The sequence below is a fragment of the Pseudophryne corroboree genome, chromosome 9, assembly GCF_028390025.1.
Source record: "Pseudophryne corroboree isolate aPseCor3 chromosome 9, aPseCor3.hap2, whole genome shotgun sequence".
Lineage (NCBI taxonomy): Eukaryota > Metazoa > Chordata > Amphibia > Anura > Myobatrachidae > Pseudophryne > Pseudophryne corroboree.
In genome coordinates this window covers 350,075,335-350,095,402 of record NC_086452.1, presented here as the reverse complement: position 1 = coordinate 350,095,402, position 20,068 = coordinate 350,075,335, and the positions used below count along the sequence as shown (strand labels likewise).

At 47.9% G+C, this 20,068-nt stretch overlaps 1 protein-coding gene across 1 annotated transcript; it reads left to right on the top strand.

The window, feature by feature from the left end:
* Nucleotides 1-8,746: 8,746 nt before the first annotated feature.
* MPST (mercaptopyruvate sulfurtransferase) lies at nt 8,747-16,678 on the top strand. Its single transcript, XM_063940661.1, has 3 exons — nt 8,747-9,005; nt 10,887-11,507; nt 14,193-16,678. Exons 2-3 carry the CDS (start codon nt 10,904-10,906, stop codon nt 14,489-14,491), a joined length of 903 nt encoding a protein of 300 aa, XP_063796731.1. The 5' UTR covers nt 8,747-9,005; nt 10,887-10,903; the 3' UTR covers nt 14,492-16,678.
* The last annotated feature ends 3,390 nt before the right edge of the window (nt 16,679-20,068 follow it).

Below are 20,068 nucleotides of genomic sequence, written 5' to 3'. Positions count from 1 at the left end.
AATTATAGTCCTTTTACGGCCTTTCCTGTGTTATCTGCAGTGATGATCCTTCCTGTTCAGCTGTCTAATAGACAATGGGGGGTCATTCCGAGTTGTTCGCTTGCTAGCAGTTTTTAGCAGCCGTGCAAACGCTATGCCACTGCCCTCTGAGAGTGTATCTTAGCTTAGCAGAAGTGCGAATGAAAGGATTGCAGAGTGGCTACAAAAAAATATTGTGCAGTTTCTGAGTAGCTTCAGACCTACTCAGCGCTTGCGATCACTTCAGACCATTCAGTTCCGGAATTGACGTCACAAACACGCCCTGCGTTCGGCCAGCCACGCCTGCGTTTTCCCTGGCAAGCCTGCGTTTTGTGGAACACTCCCTGTAAACGGTCAGTTGACACCCTGAAACGCCCCTTTCCTGTCAATCACTCTGCGGCTGCCATTGCGACTAAAAAGCGTCGCTAGACCTTGTGTAAAAAAATCGGCAGCTGTGAAAGTACGTCGCGCGTGCACACTACGCCGCATACGCATGCGCAGAAGTGCCGCTTTTTCACTTAATCGCTGCACTGCGAACATTTTTCACTAGCGATCAACTCGGAATGACCCCCAATGACTCATTGTTTATTAGACAGCTGAACAGAAAGGATCACCACTGCAGATTCTGGCCCACCACGCCCCCTCCCCAACGCCACCCCGCAAAAGCCTGCTGCTGTCAATCACATTGCGGCCGCATCCTTCCAGAATGCGGATGCAATGTGTAAGGTTGCAAAGGTGTGATGCGGCCGCTGCGCATGTGCAGTTTGCTGATACAGGCAAACTGCGCCGGCCATCTATGAATCAGCCCCCAGGTGCGATATTAGCTCCCAGGATTGCATTGCATATGCGATCATTGGTAAGTGAGCCCCTGAATGAGTGGAGGTGCAATGCCACAAGGACATTGCAGGGTTACAATCAAGTGGGTGGATTTCCCTGCCTGTGAGTTTATAGCCTAGGGAAGTAGGGATAACCTGGGAGGTGAAAAATTAAGAAAGAAAGAGGGAGTACATGTAATCAATAATCTGGCCAATCAGAGCACTCCCATTTATTGCTATAGCGGTGTCCACGGCGAGCAAGAGTGACCTTCCATTTGCATAAGGTAGTAGTATCGACACATATGACTTTTTAATACACACTTGCCTATGTTGGCAGCAATAGCGCAGGGACACATGACCACACCTTCAGAAGAATTGTCAGATGACTGGGATATCATTCAGGTGTGTACCCAGGTGTAGTGATGCAGGTGAATGTATTCAGTGTATGATAAGAAAAAGGGAACTTTTAATCATTTTTAGACACATCAGGTGGTTGGTTTGATTAACCGTTGGTCACATAAGAGTCAAAACAGTCTCATGAGAAAGTTGGGCTTGGCAAACTAGAGGGGGCCTCAAGAAGTAGCTGTACAAAGGCCCAAACTTCCACTGTTTTACATTATACACAGTGGCTCACTGATAAAATACCATGAGACCCCTTTTTCACCAAAATGCCAGTCCGTCCAGCTTTTCCAACACGGGTCCAACCTGTGCAGACCCCGTTCATACTGCAGAAGGACCCAGCATATCGGCAGGTAGACCCCTTTTTTCTGTTCTGCCGGCACTTGGAGATGACATCATGACATCATCATCCCAGTGATCCTGCTCTCTCTATGTCTTTTGCGCTGTTAACACTGCAGGCTACCTGGGTCTGACCCTGGTGTCTATCCAGGTAACTGGACCCAGGTTAATTTTTAAGGACCTGCTTCCACCAAGCCATGAGCATGGTTGCCTCAGCAATAACCCGGAAAAGGGGAATAAGTTATGTGCAAGGTATACTTGATATACACTAATATCCCTTTTCCACTAAAGTCACGGGTCTGACCCGGGATTTGGAACACGTTTCCAAGCCAGGTCAGATCCGAGACATGACCCGCTTTCCACTGCGGCGCGACCCGAGAATATCACAGGTCGGCTCCGTTTACACTGCACCCGGGTGCAGTGTCTTCTGTCCAGCGCTTGGAGATGACGTCATCTCCAAGTGCAGGGAAAACTGGCATATTGGGACCCTTGGGGCACGTCCTCAGTCCTGTTAGTCCACGCCCCCAATTTGAAGGTACCCACCGTCATGCTGGGGGTAAGCCCAGCACTCTGGAAGCAGCTGTGCTACCACCAGCCTCTGGCACACACTTTCCTGGCCAGTGCTGCTGTCTGCATAGTAAGACAGACAACAGCGCTGACAGCATGCACTGTCCTCCCCCCAACCTCCCGACCGCCTGCGGGACATTGCGGTCAGGGAGGTAGGCTCTAGGCATGCTGTAAACGTGTCCTGGGTTGGACGACCCAGGTCACCCGTTTACACTACACCCTTACCCAGGTCATTCCCGGGTCCAACCCAGGTAGCTACCCGTGTAGGATTCTCGGGTCACTTGACCCGGAATTTTTCTGAGGGAGCCGTTTTCACTACTAAAAAACCCGGGTCGATGCGCACCCCCGTGCAAAAACCCATTTTTTTTTTCAACTAGTGGAAAAGGGGTATAACTGAACTATAGTTAATACATTCTAAAAATAAAAAGGATCCTAAACCAGACAAATGACTCTCATGAAAAAGATACTGGGGTCTATTCATGAAGCCGTGGAAAGAGTGGTGAAGTGAGCCAGTAGAGAAGTTTCCCATGACAACCATTCAGCTGCTATGCTAGGTGACTTATCGTGCCCTATGGGCGCTCTTCACACCGTCGGAAAGGGGCTACGCCCCCATAACCAGTACACACCCTTGGGGCATGCAACATTTTTATTATATGGAGTATTACCACCAATAATAATTTTGTGAGTGGTGAAATACTGCACGGACAAAGGGCGTGCAATGGTTAAGTGGCCATAGCCCCTTGCGATAGCGTGAACAGTGCACGCAGGGCACAATGAATCACCTAGTAGGTGTTGTGGTTGGGTGGGTGAGGGCCAGTTGTGGGAGTGCTGTGGGTGGGGGAGGGCCGGGTGCCGAGGTGCTGCGGATGGGGGAGGGTGTCCGGAGGTGCTATGGTTGGGGGAGGGGCGAATGGGGGGTGTGTGTATGGATGGGGGAGGGAGGTGCTGCGGTTGGCATAGGGTCAGGGGAGTGGGGGCCGCGAATGGGGGAGGGGTCCAGAGGGGCTGCAGGTGGGGGAGGGGCGGGCCTGATGTGGGTTGGGGAGGGGCAGGTGCAGTGCTGCGGTAGATGGGGAGGGGTTCCAGAAGCGCTGCGGGTGGGGAAGGGGTGGGTGTGCCGTTGGTGGGGTAGGGGGTTCAGAGGCGCTGCGGGTGAGGAAGGGGCGGGGGTGCCACGGGTGAGGGAGGGGCAGGTATGGGGGTGCCGTGGATGGGGGAGGTGGTCCGGAGGTGCTGCGGGTAGTGGAGGGGCGGGTGCCGGGGTGTCGCAGATGGAGGAGGGGGTCCAGGGCGCTGCGGGTGGTGGAGGGGCAGGTGGCGGGGTGCCGTGGGTGGTGGAGGGGCGGGTACGATGGTGCCGCGGGTGGGGGAGGGGCACTGTGTATACATCATACCATGCACACATGATACACTGTACACATACCCCATGCACACACTATACACAATACTCCACACACACAATCTGCTGGAGCAGCAGCAGCAGCAGTGAACCGGATGCGCTCTCCCTCACACTTGCTGCTGGCGCTGCTCCTGCTGTCCGGGTAACAGCGGCGGGGGCTCGGAGTCGGGGTCGCGCCTTGGCTGCAGCAGGTGACGGGTGAGAGCGCGCCGGGCAGTGACACGCGCAGGGCGTGCTCCCGGCAGCTGACAGAGACTCGGGAGAGGGGATCCTCAGTGCCCGCAGCAACAATGACGGGAGGCGGCCTCATCCTCCGCCTCATGGCATCCAGGCTCGGCTTCCCTCCTAACTCCAGCACATGAGCCGGGAACCGCGGGAAGGACATGCGTCCGGCCGGGAAGATGGAGGAGAGGTATTTGGCCAGATCTGTGACTCTATGACTCTACCTCCGCCCAGTGCTGTGACTCCACCCAGCGTTATGCACACAGTCACAGATCTGGGCTAATATTTACAGTTGGAGATTCTTTAAAATGCACTGGATGGGTGGAATCAGTGCCAGATTAAGGTCCACATGGGCCTGGAGCTGAAATTGCTGAAGGGCCTATTGTGTGCCACCACAAGGGTGTGACCAGTGCTGTGGTGGCGTGACTAGTGTTGTGGGGGTGTGACCTGTGCAGTGGGGTGGCATCCAGGGGTGTCCGTATGTGCCTATATCTGCATGTGCTCCTCTATGTCCATAGGTGCCTATGTCTGAATGTGCTTCTCCATGTTCGTAAGTGCTCCTGTATGTCCGTATGTGCCTGTAGTATACCTATATGTGCTCCACTATGTCTTTATGTACCTATGTCTGTATGTGCTCCGCTATGTCCGTATGTGAATATGTCTATATGTGCCCCTCTATCTGTTGGGTATGGGATCCCAACATTGAGGATGCCGGTGGTCAGAATACTGACACTACTTGGTAAGTAAACTAACCCTACCCTCTTACTAACCCTCTCCTCATGCAGTCTAACCCTAACCCTCTTCCTAACCCTCTCCTCATGCAGTCTAACCCTAACCCTCTTCCTAACCCTCTCCTCGTGCAGTCTCCTTCCACAGCCTAATTCTAACCTCCCCCTCCCGCAGCCTAACACTAACCTTCACCCTAGTGCCTAACCCTAACCTCTCTTCCCGTAGCCTAACCCTAACCTTCCCTGCCATACTTATATTAGTGAAGGGGGAGAGAGAAGGGAAGACACAGAGAGAGAGAGAGAGAGAGAGAGAGAGAGGGAGAGAAGGGGGGAGACAAAGATAGAGGAGGGGGGTAAACAGAGATAGAGAGAGAGAGCGGGTAGACAGAGGGGGGATAGAGAGAGAAAGGGAGTAGGTGCAGAGAGAGACATAGAAAGAGTGAAGGGAGAGACACAAAGATAGAAAGGGGTAGGCAGAGAGAGGGAGAGAGAAGGCGGAGATACAGAGGGCGGGATGTACTAAAGGGAAAATGCGGTAAAACCCCCGTTTTCGGGGTTTTTTCTGCATTTTCATTTGTACCAAGACCCCACCGCTGGATTTACGCCGCCTGGGGTATCGCCATCTTTGGATTTACGCCGCCGGGGGTATCGCCATCTTTTGATGGCGATACCTTATAGAAGCCTATGGGCTTCTTACCGCCGCCGCATTCTGCCGCCGACCTGCGCCGCTCACGACGACCTCTCTACCCCTGGACCCCCTCCTCCTTCTCCCTCGCAGCATAGCCTTGTCTCCTTCCGGCTGCAAGGGGGAGAAGGAGGATCACGGGGACTCCCTGCACATCACCTCCCGGGGCTGGGAGGTGACGGAAGCCGCCACAAACCTTGTCCTGCGGACCATCACTGATCGCAGGACACCCCTGGCATCGCTTTGTGATACTAATTGCATATGTTAGTACATATGCGATTAGCATCATTGCGTTGACTAGCGATGACCAGCGATCAGTGACAATACATCCCGCCCAGAGAGAGAGATAGAAGGTGGAGATACAGAGAGAGAGAGAGACAAGGGGGGAGATACAGAGAGAGAGAGAGGGAGAAGAGGGAGACAAAGAGAGAGAGAGAAGGGAGGAGACAGAGAAGAGGTAGACAGAGAGAGAGAAGGGGAGGAGACAGAGAGAGAGACACACACAGAGAGAAGGGGGTGACAGAGATAGAGAGAAGGGGAAAGATACAGAGAGAGAGGATGAGGGGGAGAGGAGAGAGAGAAGGGGGGAGACACAGAGAGAGAAAGAAGGGGGAGACACGGAGAGAGAGAAGGGGAGACAGAGAGAGGGGGGAGAAGACAGAGAGAGAGAGAGAAGGGGAGGAGACACACAGAGAGAGAATGGAGAGACACACAGAGAAGGGGGAGACAGAGAGAGAGAAGGGGAAAGATACTGAGAGAGGGGGAGAGGAGAGAGATAAGGGGGAGAGAGAGAGAAGAGAGAGAGAGAGAGAGAGAGAGAGAGAGAGAGGGAGAGACAAAGAGAGAGAGGGGGAAAGAAGTTTGAGAGAGAAGGGGGAGAGGGCAGAGAGCGGGGAGAGAGAAGGGGGGGTATACAAAGAGAGAAGGGGGGATACAGAGAGAGAAAAAGAAGGGGATACAGAGGGAGAGAAGGCCGGGACAGAGAGAGGGAAGGGAGAAGGGAGGAGACACAGAGAAGGGGGAGGCACACAGAGAGAAGGAGGTAGACACAGAGTGAAAGAAGGGGGGAGACAGAAAAAGAGAAGGGGCAGAAACAGAGAGATGGGGGAGAGAGGGAGGGAGAGAAGGGGGAGACACACAGAAATAGAGAGAAGGGGAGAAAGACAGAGAGAGGGTGAGTAGACAGTGAGGAAGAGTTGAGACAGGCAGCTAACATGTGACCAGGCATGCCCTAACTCCCCCCCCCCCCCCCCCACCACCACCACCACCACCACTCTTTCTCTCTCCGTACAGGCGGCACTTTGTACCTTCCATAGCAGCGGGTCCCCGCCATTAGCACTGACAGCGGCGGGTCCCCGTAATTAGCAGCAGCAGGTCCCCGTCATTGACGCCGGCACAGCGGGTCCCCGTCATTGACACCAGCAGCAATGGTGGGTCCAGAGCCGGCCCTAACCAATATGATGCCCTAGGCAAGATTTTGGCTGGTGCCCCCTAGCACCACCGCTGGTTCCGCCTCTGACCTTTCATCTCTTTCCTAGCACCACCACCCCTCATCCATAGCAGTCCTTATTTTGGTGTTTGTACCCCCTATATTTTAAATAGGAACAGTTCACACATCTGGCGCACAGCCCAAAAAGGGGTGTGTTTTTGCAGGCAAGGGGCCTGGCCACACAATAGTAACCCCAATTCCAATTACGCCACACAGTACTGCAACTTTATTCACATTTGATCATGCAATAGTATCCATAATTCATATAACATCCCACAGTAGTATCACTTTACCTTTTAAATGTTACTCCTCACAGTAGAGCCCTTATTAATATTACATCACACTGAATTGCTCCTTATTCACATTACACCACACCCTATTGCTCTTTATTCACATTACACGACACAGTAGTGCCCTTTCTATATGCAATGCCACATAGTAGAGCACCTTATACACATAATGCCACACAGTAATGCCCCTTACACATATGAGACACATTATTAATGTCCTTATAAACATAATGCGCCTTACACATTGTGACAGCCTTTACTAATGCCCTTTTACACATAATGTCCCTTACACATATGCTGCACATTATTAATGCTCTTATACACATAATGACACACATAGTGCCCCCTACACATTTGCTGCACATTATTAGCGCCCCTATACACATAATGACACACATACAGTAGTAACCTGTTACACATATGCCGCACATTATTAATGCCCTTATACACATAATGACACACATAGTGCCCCTTACACATATGTTGCACATTATTAATGCATTTTTACATGACACACATAATGCTTCGTACACATATTCCGAACACTACTGCACAACCAACCCACTCACATGCACACAGCACTCACACTGCCACTAACACTGTGACCTCTGCCTCTGCTTGGATACAGATGTGTCCTCATAAATCTTGCCTCAATGCTAACGTCGGGCACATTTTTTTTTAATGAAAATGCATCTTATTTGCATTACTATGTGGCTAGGATGCACAAGCAGCTTCTGCTGATTACAATGATATGCAGCATGCCTATATACTGTGTGAGACTGTGGCTGTATCTGCATATAAAATGCTACACACAGAATATAGGCATGCCGCATATCATTTTAATCAGCAGAAGCTGCTGATGCCCCTAGGCATATCAAATGCCCTAGGCAATTGCCTAGTTTGCCTATGCCTATGGCCTGCTCTGGGTGGGTCCCCATCATTGGCGCTGGCGGTAGCGGCTCACCGTCATTTAGATCTCGCGGCTTTGAGCACACTGTAGCATTTGAGAGGAGGAGGGGGAGGAAACATGAGTGGAGGGGAGGGGCTGGACCAGAAAAAAAGCACCCCCTTCAGATTCAGCTGACAGAGAGAGCCCGTGGCCAGCCTCTTGGCACTGCAGTGCATACACAACCACACAGAGGCACAGCGAGTCCATTCAACTGCGCCGTGAAGTATACTGTATATGTGGGCACAAGGTAGGGTGGAGGGGGTGAGCGAGGGAATGTGCAGGGCTTCGGACGGCCAGTGAAGGTGGTGACAGCAAAAAAAATAAAAATCTTGTCACCAATATCTAAAAGTCCAGCACCGTTTGGGCCTATTTTCATGGAGGGACCTGGAGCTGCAGCTCCACCCGCCCCATTGTTAATTCGGCTCTGGGTGGAATTCAATTGTTTGAAAAGTCAGTTGGGTGTCTGTTTCTTCCTGTCTATTAGATTGGAAAAAACAGACACCCAAATGACCATACCCCGGATAAATGTTCCTGCAAAGCTAATTGGTTGCCATTGGTAACTTTTCCACTGGCTCTCTTCTTCACTCTTTTCACTGCTTCGTGAATAGACCCTACTGTTCTCATCTTGCATCTCCTTAGTCACTTCCCATTGCAGCACTATTGTTTGTCTCTGTCTCTAGTATATGCTATGTATGCTTCCAAGTTCCCAGATATTTCTCCCTTCCCATATATCCCTACTATAGCCTATATTAATGTTTACTTTATCCCCAGGAACGTACCATTACGGCGTGCGGGGTGATATTATTGTGTTTTGGCCAGGTGAAGTGTATAAATAGTTAAATAGTCTGTAACACCCCTCCCCCTGTGCGTGATATCCCGTCCCACTGTCACACCTCCGGACACTGCCTCCTCCAGCTGCGGACGTGCAGGACCTGATCTGGTGCAGAGGATCCAGTCAGTACCGACGGCGGCAGAGGCAGGGCTCCGGAGGGAGGGACCAGGGAATGTGACAGGAAGGACACAGTCTGAGCCCGGGAGAGCGGCCCACGCAGCAGAGGAAGCCAGGGGACGGTGATCAGAGCTGCAATAGAGACTGCCGAAGCTGGTACTTATAACATCTTAGAGTTATATCACCACTATCATACATAATGACTTGCTCTGGTGGGACTACAAGTCTCAGCATGCCCTAGCAGCCATCGTCTCTGAGACTTGTAGTTGCTCTGTAGCAGAAGAGCCACATGATGCCTAGTAGTTATCAGTGTATGGTACATGAGATCTGCCTGCATGTGTATGGAGCTGCTTATGTGTGTGTGTATTTTAATGCATTCCTTTATATTTGCTTTGCTCCATATGTTTACCATGTGGTGCATCATATAACTTCTTGCAGACTTCTGTAATTGTCAGTAAAGTTTCCATTGTGCTTTGCCACTTCTATTGTTTTGCAGCTGGTGCCAATGGGCACAAAGGTAAAGTCCAGAGGGCATGGGTTGTTTGTCTTCATGTTTGCACCATACTGGTTTGGAACCGGAAGATACTTTACTGCTTACTTAGTTTTATTACCAGGATGCTGTTCCCTAGGTGTCCACACGGTTTAGTGGTGATGTAGTCGGCACGTTGACAATTACAATTAGACTTTGAAAAGGTCACTGCGATAAAATGGAATGTCACGATGTTGACACACTTAAAATGTCGACAATTGAAATGTTTGGGTTAAACTTAGGGGTAGTCTTTTTGTGTCAATGGGTTGCAAGTTGACATTGTGGCTGTCGGCATAATGGACATGTCGACATGCCTGTTGATATGGGGGTGCATTGAATTGCAGTTGTAAACTGCCATCTTGTCGTAAAGACGGCAGTTTCCGAATATATATTTTATTTTTTTCAGGTCGGAAGGTGTTCCGACCTATTCAGTCCTCCCTCCGATTTTCTGACAAGTCGGGAATTCCGGCTTGTCAGAAAACACGTGGATCCACAGCTATTCCACCGATCCACGTGTTTTGTCAGAAATGCGGCCAAATCCGACAGGTTTTAGCCCCGTTTCCGACAATGTCAATCCGACTTTAAAAAAAAGTCAGGTTGGCATTGTCGGGAATGGCCGAATCCGACAGATGAGATACTGAGATGTCTGATCCTTTCCGTCGAATAGTATCAGACATCTATTGAATACACCCCATAGTGTACATAAGACACATGGGTTGTGTTCGGACCTGCAATAATCCGTGTGAAAAAGCAAATTTTGGCTTTTTCTAATTTATCTTTATTATAGACCTTATTGCGAGGAACAGCGCATGACTGCTAATGTCTAACCCTTTCACACTGCTATAAATATTCTGGGTTATTGCACGTGAACGTGCACAACTCGGGATATTGTGCAGTATAAAAGCACCCTGTTGAAATTACCCGGGATGCGTGACCCTGCATTTTAACCCGGGTAGCGAGTAGGTTTGAACACTGCTTCATCCTGGTTTGTGGTGCAGTGTGAACGGGTAAGCCAGGTAGATGCAGCCAAAGACCCGTTCACATAGTAGAAAGAGCTGGCGCTTGATCTCCTCTCCAAGCATCGGCTTGGGACACATCGGCGGTGACATGACCAACCTGGCAAAAAGCCGGGTCGGACTGCCAGTCTGAAAGGGGTATCAGCCAAGTTGCACTTGGGAAGGACCCGTGTACAAAATCTTGGGTGTGACCCAGCTATGCAGAGTGAAAGGGGTATACTATGGTAAGTAGATAGTTTGTTATGGGGCAAATTCAGTTACACGCTGGTTAGCCTGATTTCTAGAGAAACAAATCCCCCGAAGTAGACTCTGGGCTTACAAACCTATTACAGTATACACTGTAATGTCCCACAAATTGGTCAATGTGTTGTCTGCAGTTCACTGTTGCTATTCACCGTTCTCATCTATTTGTATTTTTAAAGCAAAGTGTACATTTTGACTTGTATTTTTGTTTCTTTGCAACAAAGTACTTTAACTTTGTTATCCTTTTAGCCCTTCCTAGAATTTTCATGATGGCCCACCAACTCCTGCCCCGTGCTTTGGTTTCCCCCAGCTGGCTTTGGGAATCCTTGCGGACTGGTTCTGCTCTCAAAGGAAACCTTCGTATTCTTGATGCCTCGTGGCATCTTCCCAAAACTGGCCGTGACCCATGGCGTGAGTACAAGGAGCGTCATATTCCAGGAGCCTACTTTTTTGACATAGATGCTTGCAGCGATCGCACCTCCCCGTACGACCATATGCTACCTAGTGAGGACCAGTTTGCGGAATATGCAGGCCGACTTGGGCTCTCCAACAACAGCAATGTGGTGGTATATGATGCAAGTGATTTTGGTTCCTACAGTGCTCCTCGGCTTTGGTGGATGTTTAGAGCATTTGGACATCCCCATGTAGCAGTGCTGGATGGTGGCCTTAAAGCATGGCTTAGGGAAGGGCTTCCAGTAAACTCTGGGAAGGAGCCTCGTCAACATCCAACAGAATTCAGGGCAAAGTTGAACACATCGCAGGTTGTGGGACATGAGGAAATGGAAGAGAATGTGGAGAAACATTCATTTCAAGTGGTGGATGCCAGAGTGGAGGGAAGATTTCGGGGGCTTCAGCCCGAGCCCAGGGAAGGTAATGATTGTTTATTTCTTAAAGTACTTCCATGTTTATGAATGTGCTGTTGAGTAATATCATGTAGGTCACGCACCTGGTACCCTAATGCCCTGGGAAATGTTCATCCTACACTGGACCTTGATACATTGATTACCTGATGAACTTACTGTAAGTAGCTGCACTGGAGTTCCTGTGACCTACAGCAGGGGCGCACATTATGGGGTCAATCCAACTAGGTGCAAGTTGCCATTGTCGCGGTGCTTCAATGCCGGCAGTAGCTCTGCATCTCACACACCTTGCAGTCCGATTTCTGCCTGAATTCACTCAAAATTTATTTAAGCCATATAAGGCTGTGAGTGGTTTTGAGCGAGCTGTTGCCGGCTGACTGGCTGGTGCGAGTAACTCACCCAATTTGATTGACCCTTATGTGTTAATCTAAGTTACATTTTTGAGACAATCAAAAGTACTCCAGACATCTTGGGTTGTGGGGTTGCTTTTTTGTTTAGTGTTCATTCTAGCATCCTGTACCTTTTGAAACCCTGTGCAGTTCCTCTTTCCTACATGGGGCATTGCTCTCTGCTTTGGTGCTTCTAGCACACTTTGGTCTGCATCTCATGGCTAACATACAGAGTGAAGTGTGCTAGAAGCACCAAAGCAAAGAGCGACACTGCAGGCAGGAAGGAGTAATTGCACTGGTTGTGACAGGTGCAGGGTGCCAGAATGGACACTTTTTGTTTAAAAAGCACCATAGAATATGCTGCTATATATAAGTACATGTTAATATATTGTATCCGTAAATAAAATATTGTAGATATGGAATAATATAAATAATGGGATCTTTTGAATCCCATGTGTAAGGCTATGTACATACAATAGGTAATTTTTTGAGCCAGGAAGTCAGACAATGGGGTGAACTTACTAAGGTGGCAGGTTCTAAAAAAACAAACAAAAAAAAAAAAAAACCTCCCACCTTAATAAATTTACCCCAATGTCTCATTGTCTTGGGAGCATGTGCTTTATACACTGTAGTCTAATGCCTCTAGGGCTTATTCTCAGCCACACACAAAGTGGCTGCAGTTGCGGACAGTCGCAGAAGCCTGACATAATACCTTATGGTAATGGGAGTATCCATTCAGCTATTATGAGAATGCATGCGTGTGCAAGCGGAAACTCGTGCTGCCCATTGGTTTTACACAAGATGCTCAACAGTCATCACTGGTACCAGATTCGTGCTAGGTGAAAGAGATACGTCTTGAAAAAGGTTCCCTTCCCCGTGTGCACAGAGGTTTAGATACATGGCCATGATACGTCCACAAGTCGGGGTGGTTGTGTGAGATCGCTTTGCCACTGCCCATTTTATGCCACAAAATGGCCCGTTTCATGGAAAGACATTTCAGGCCAAGTTCCGTCCAACTCAGAATAGGATGGGCATATCCAATAGCGTACCTTTGCATCTGTAGTGTTCATTCCAGCACCCTGCACCTATCACAACCTGTGCAGTTTAGCACTGAGATACAGGTCAGTGTGCAGAAGCTCCAGAGCAGAGAACAACACCCCAGACAAAAAAAGAGGAACTGCACAGGATGTAGAAGGTGCATGGTGCTTGAATGAACACAATATCTGCCCATGTGCTGTATGCAAAACCTTGCCATTTGCATCAGTGAATAAGGATCCATGCAACTCTACATCGGCTCTTTGCGCGTAAGCTCTAAACTCTTTATTAAGGGTACTTACCCATTTGCATCCACCTGACTAATAGGTGCCCATTTGCTGGAACCCACTTTCTTTAAGAAATACAGTAGTACTATGGCCCTCATTCCGAGTTGATCGCACCAAGCAACTTTTTGCTGCTGGTGTGATCAACTAATCTCTGCCTATGGGGCCTAATTCAGAGTTGATCGCAGCAGCAAATTTGTTAGCAGTTGGGCAAAACCATGTGCACTGCAGGAGGGACAGCTATAACATGTGCAGAGAGAGTTAGATTTGGGTGGGGTGTATTCAAACTGAAATCTAAATTGCAGTGTAAAAATAAAGCAGCCAGTATTAACTCTGCACAGAAACAATATAACCCACCCAAGTCTAACTCTCTCTGCAAATGTTATATCTGCCCCCCCCTGCAGTGTACATGGTTTTGCCCAACTGCTAACAAAGTTCCTGCTGTGATCAACTCTGAATGACCCCCATGGTTTTGCCCAACTGCTGACACATTTGCTGCTGCGATCAACTCTGAATTACCCCCTATATTGCTTTAAGTTTGATAACAAAGTGACAGACCTATTTTCTGTGTTTCTCATGTGTCCGCGTGTGTAAAGCACAAAACAAATGTGATTTTTAAAAAGCCCAAAAAACAAAACAACCTGGTTAAGCCGGTAACAGTGTCCTCTAGCAAGTGCAGCCGGTGAGAAGTATGTTTATTTTAAGTCCCCTGGTTTGGATATAACCTTGGGCATTGTGTCATACATTAGGTTGCACTCCTGCTTATTGTCACGTACAAATGTAGATTTCAGTCGCCTGTTTCTGTTAACTTTATGGTAAATGCAAACTGAGCTTGAAAAGGGGATATCTGTATAATAAATGACTGGCCTTTCGTATATGTTGGTGTTTAAAGACCATCTGCTTGGGGATCCATTATTTATTGATTTATTTTTCCTCTATTGCTGATGCTTTCTTAATAATTTTTCTTGCGATTCCTCCATCTTTTAGGAATTGAACCTGGACACATCTCTGGATCAATAAACCTCCCTTTCCCGGACTTTCTAACAGAAGATGGATATGAGAAGTCCCCTGAAGAGCTGCGACGTCTCTTCCAGGAGAAGCGCATTGATCTGTTGCGTCCGCTAGTTGCAACGTGTGGCTCTGGAGTCACTGCCTGCCACATAGCTCTAGCCTCTTTCCTCTGTGGTAAAGAAGACACTGCCATATATGATGGATCCTGGGTGGAGTGGTACATGCGTGCTAAGCCAGAAGATGTCGTGTCAGAGGGTAGAGGAAAGACCTTATAAGTGGCCAGTGCCCTATTAGTCACCTTTTGTATGGTGCCCTGAGAACAGCCTCTTCACAAACGTTCTTGTGCCATTGTTTTATGACCAGTGTGCTCACCTGTATAGACTCTTGCCATGGGAACATTTCTGATTAAGTGCCTTATTTCCCCTACAGTATGAGGTGTCTGCCTATGCTCATGCAGGGATTTCATGTTCATAACTTCTTAAGGAGCTCTGAAGTCCTAATCTGGAGTGACTTTTGTTGGCTTACAAAACATATCTCGGAAGATAGCAGAATGAACATCCAGTTTAGCTTTTCATAGTGTTATACGTGAGAACTCTGTGTGATTGGACACGCGTAACCACGTTATCGGTCACTACTCTTGTTGGGGTACAAGGTTGCGTGTACTGTATGTGAATATGATCCTCAATGGTGAAGCACAAACCGGTACAAATGGCGAAGGGGGCTTTTTTTTTATTATTTTGAGTGTGACAAAAATGATTACTAATATAAATTTCTGCAAAAAGGAAGTTGTCCCTACAAAGAAACGGAGACAAAAGAAAAAATGCCTCTTTGTGGGGGCACTCTTTCAATAAATATATATTGTTTAAAAATTCATTTTAATTCAATAAGTTTAAAATTATGTGTATAGAAAAAAGGGCTGTGTGTACCTATTAGCACAGTCCTATTGTAGAGAAATATAAATCAACCATAATTCCGTGGTGAATACAATGTACATAACATGCTCTTCCAATATAACAATGTATCCAAAAAAAGGGAAAAGTTTGTAGCAGCCTCTATATCTAGTGATATGTCTAAGGGTACAGATGAAAATCCCTGCACTCTTGACACAGGATGCAATTTAATTGATTGATTGCCTTTTTGGCATATTGGAAGAAATTGATTAATTAAATGCCAGGTGAAAAATAAAGACAGATATACATCAATATAATAATAATTAAATAGGCAGAAATGTGGCACTTGTTTATCCAAACCATCTACTGAATCACCGGTCGAACAAAAAGATTCAGATTATGTGGATATAGCAAAACTATACTAATTGATACACTTGTTAATCTAATCATATAAGGTCTGACGAGTGCATGAAATCCAATCGCTTGTTAATCTACAGGTCAGTGTCAAAAAAACAACAAGTGTATACAAATAATTCAGCAAGTGCCTAAGAGACTATCCCAGCAGCAGTAATAATCATAAATTATAATAATTGAAAGCTTTTATCATAAAGCGAATACCAGTATAAAGAAAAAGTACCTGCGCCGTTCGTCCGCTAACTTCTGCTGCCTTCCCATGTGTGAAGCCGTCACAGTGAATGGGAGGTGAGAGAGTCAGCGGCCGGAACGGGTATGAAGGAAGGAAAAAGTGGCGTTACTTGCTGTTGTCGGGAAACAGGGAGAGGTGACCCTGTTGGCAGTCTGTCATTGCAGGGAAAACCTACTCCCGTCCCGCAATGAGTGCGCGCCGAAATACCTATAAGAATATTATGTAGTCCTCCCGATGCACTGGAACGCTGCCGCTGGCTTAGCTCATGTCTCTAGTTGCCTGCGAGTCCGGGCCCGTGTGCGCTTCACAGGAGTCCCGGAGGAGACGTCGGAATGACGTCAAACTGGACGTACGTTTCACCCTAGGCCGGGCTTGTTCACCATAGATGATTTATTTTAATTATGATACTGAATTTGCCAAATTATGTTACACACTAGAATTAGAAAACTTGTTGTGAATCATTAGATACTTATTAATGGTAGAAATTACAATGTGATGTGAATACAGATCTCACAGATTAGTCACGGTGGCCACAAGCTTGTTTCCAGTTGGGGTCTGAGCGTTGTATTCACCCCAGGTATTGTTTTTTTGTGTACCAACTTAATGGTTATTTTTACATTCCCACAGATGTCTATTAAACCAGGCCAGAGATTGACGTCTTACGAGCCAATGGTAGCTGTGCATCTTCATTCTTATAGGCACAGAGATGGGGCACTGGACAACCTTTAAAAAGTAACTGCTATATAGTAATCACTTCTTCAAATTTTCTGAATGGGAGATGGAGTTTACTTCTTTGTCTTGCATCACCGGTATTTGTAATGGGAACGTGTTTGATGTGGTTTTTTTTTTTTGTGTGTGACAGAATGTTGATGTTTGTGGAGTTTTGACAACTTTAAAGTAATAAACATGTACAATTTAGCTTCTTATTGGTGCATATATCTACCAAGTTATTAATTTCTTATCTGTACGTAGTTACTGGTACAGTTGGTTAGGAACATTTTAGGTTACTCCAGACATTTTCCGCAAACACAAGATTACGGTTTCCGCTGTAGGCAAAGAACACACAGGAGTGCTGTATCCTATGTAAGATTATACTTCATATTTAAGGCAGATATGGAACAACTGTAACTAAGGCCATCATTGGCAGGCTCGTGGCAGCAGGACAGTGACCTTCAACTAGTGACTTTATCTGGGATCAGGGTTATGAGTACTAATTAGTAGTACAGAGTTTGAATGGGAAGACTAACGGACATCTAGTGGAAAGAGAGGAGCCTATATTACGGGTGTGAGACAAATACCGTGGTGTCAAGCGTACCACATATGATAAATGTTCATACAGTACATTCAACTTGGTCTCTTTTGTTCCTGTTATATAATGACTGAAATATAAATATTATCATTGGCTAATGGCATCTCTACATCAGTGATAAAAGGTGTGTATTGTTCAGCTACATTCCCAGTACACATGTAAATAAACTACTCCATCTTGCTAATAGAATTTACACGGTGGCAGTTTGAGATGACAAGCTTTGACGCCAATAGCCGCCATGTAAGTGGTAGGAATCAGGAGAGTATCCGTCCGGGATCTCGGCGGTCAGAATACAGAAGCCGGAATCCCGACACTACTTGGAATGCCGGCACACTGGCATCCCTAATAGGGTCACCAGCCCGACACCATGGACCCTACTGAGCATCCGCCGGGGTAGGGGTTTGTTAGGTTTAGGCCAAGCATGTCCAAACTGCGGCCCTCCAGCTGTTGTGAAACTACATATTCCAGCATGCCCTGACACAGTTTTGCTAAAGCGGTGTCATGGCATGCTGGGATGTGTAGTTTCTCAACAGCTGGAGGGCCGCAGTTTGGACATGCCTAGTTTAGGCTATGGGGAGTGGGGGTTAGGTTTATGCACCACCGGGAAGAGTTAGGATGCGGGGGTGGGAGGATTAGGGGGCCAGTGTGGGAATGTATACTTACCTTTCCCTGTGGGATTCTGAACATTGGGATGCTGCGGATGGTATTCTGACCGCCAGCATTTCAATCCCAACCCTCTCAGAAGTATATTATTTTCTCTTACATCCTAGTGGATATTGGGGTCTTGTACTTTAGTACCATGGGGGTATAGATGGGTCCACTGGAGCCTGGGCCTTTAAAAACCTTGTGTGTGTGCTGGCTCCTCCCCTCTATGCCCCTCCTACCAGACTCTGTTTAGAAAAATGTGCCCAAGGAGCCTTGTGCATTTCCCTGGAGCTCTAGAGAGTTTCCTTTTGTTTTTATTTTATTATTTTCAGGTAGCCCTGGTTGGCAGCCAGGCTGCCTGCTACGTGGAACTTAGAGGGGGGACCGAACCAACCACCTGAGGGTTAATGGTTTGTAATCCCAGCTGACAGGACACAGAACTCCTGAGGTATTGATCACACATCGTTAGTATGTGTGCCCACACCAGCAGCAAGCCACCACCCTCTAACAGATGCCGAAGTACAAGGTGCGATGAGTGTTACACCGGGGTCCCGGTGCAGTTTTGGCGGCAAGACACGTGGCGGTCACGGGCCCAGAACTGCGGTACCCGCCGCGGACAAACTGGCTAAGGGCTGATGCCCCTCAGTGCTCACTGTCACTAAAAGGCTTTGTGTGTACTGTATGCATATTATGATATTTCTAACCTAGCCAGTATAAACTATTGATCAGGGACCGCGCGCCATTACAGGGGGCGGGACCTGAGGCGGAAAGGTGCCATTTCCTGCTGCTGCGGATCGAGGCTGCAGGCACGCTCCTCCTCCAGAGGCCCATGCTGCTACAGGACTCTGTGCTGGTACCAGGGGGTCATAGAAGGGGGGAACACGCCTGCGGTAGCACGCTGCACTACTGTCGGGTCATACACTAAGTTACACATACTGCTGTGTTTCTGTGTGCTGGTGTCACTCCAGGGCTCTAGGGTCTGTGTGGAGTTGTTTGTCAGTGAGCTGCGCTGTTTTTACAGTTGTGTAAGATGTCTGTGGACATGGTAATGTGTGCTGCTTGTAACTCACCCCCGTCTTCTTCAGCAGGGTCACCCGTGTGAACAATGGGGGTCTTCCGAGTTGTTCGCTAGCTGTTTTCAGTCGCAGCGCGGCGATTAGGTAAAAAAGCGGCACTACTGCATATGTGGCGCAATGTGCATGCGCAACGTACTTTCACAACAGCCGAAGTACTTTCACACAAGGTCTAGCGACGCTTTTCAGTCGCACTGCTGGCCGCAGAGTGATTGACAGGAAAGGGGCGTTTCTGGGAGGTAACTGACCGTTTTCAGGGAGTGTGCTGAAAAACGCAGGCGTGCTTGGGAAAACGCAGGCGTGGCTGGCCGAACGCAGGGCGTGTTTGTGACGTCAAAACAGAAACTAAATAGTCTGAAGTGATCGCAAGCTAGGTGTAGGTCTGGAGCTACTCTGAACCTGCTTGGAAATATTTTTGTAGCCGCACTGCGATCCTTTTGTTCGCACTTCTGCTAAACTAAGATACACTCCCAAAGGGCGGCGGCTTAGCGTTTCCACGGCTGCTAAAAGCAGCTAGCGAGCTATCAACTCTGAATGAGGGCCAATGTTCCTGGTCTCCACAAAGTTACAGTTTACAGGCACCTGCCTGGCTAGATAGTTTTAAAAGCATGATTTAGAATGTTCGTTTGGAATTAGCTGCAGCTAGAAAAGAGACAGGTGTTAAAACACTATTGATTGTATGGCCAAAGCAGCAGGTACCAAGAAGGCTTCTCAGCCCCCTCTAGTAGTTTCACATAAACGCTCACTGCCACAGATGATGATATGGATGAGGACAGCTCTCTGTCCCCAGGGGTGGAGGCTGTCATCTTTGTTGTGAGAGATGCTCTTCACATACTGGATCAGGAGTCAGAGCCAGATAAGGAGTTTTATTTTAATGTTAGACCAAAGACCTCAGCAGCTTTTCCTGTGTCTAAAGAGTTAAACTCCCTGGCCAAGGAAGCATGGTCAAACCCAAATAATAACCTCTGAGGAATTTACATTTCCCCCCCCCAGCTGAGGACAGTAAGGTATGGGAAAAACCCCCGTCAGTCGATACGTCTGTATCCAGACTGTCTAAGAAATTGGTACTTCTGGTGCCAGGGGCTATATCCCAAAAAGAGCTAGCTGACCATAAGACTGAGACTATGCTCAAGGCAATATATACGGCAGCAGGCGCAGCACAACTCCCCACAATTGTTTGTGAGTGGATTTCCAGGGCGGTAGACAAGTGGTCAGATAATGTTCTTGACGGTTTAGACACTCTGCCCCGGGATGAGGTCATTACTCTGCTGCAAAATATACAGGATGCT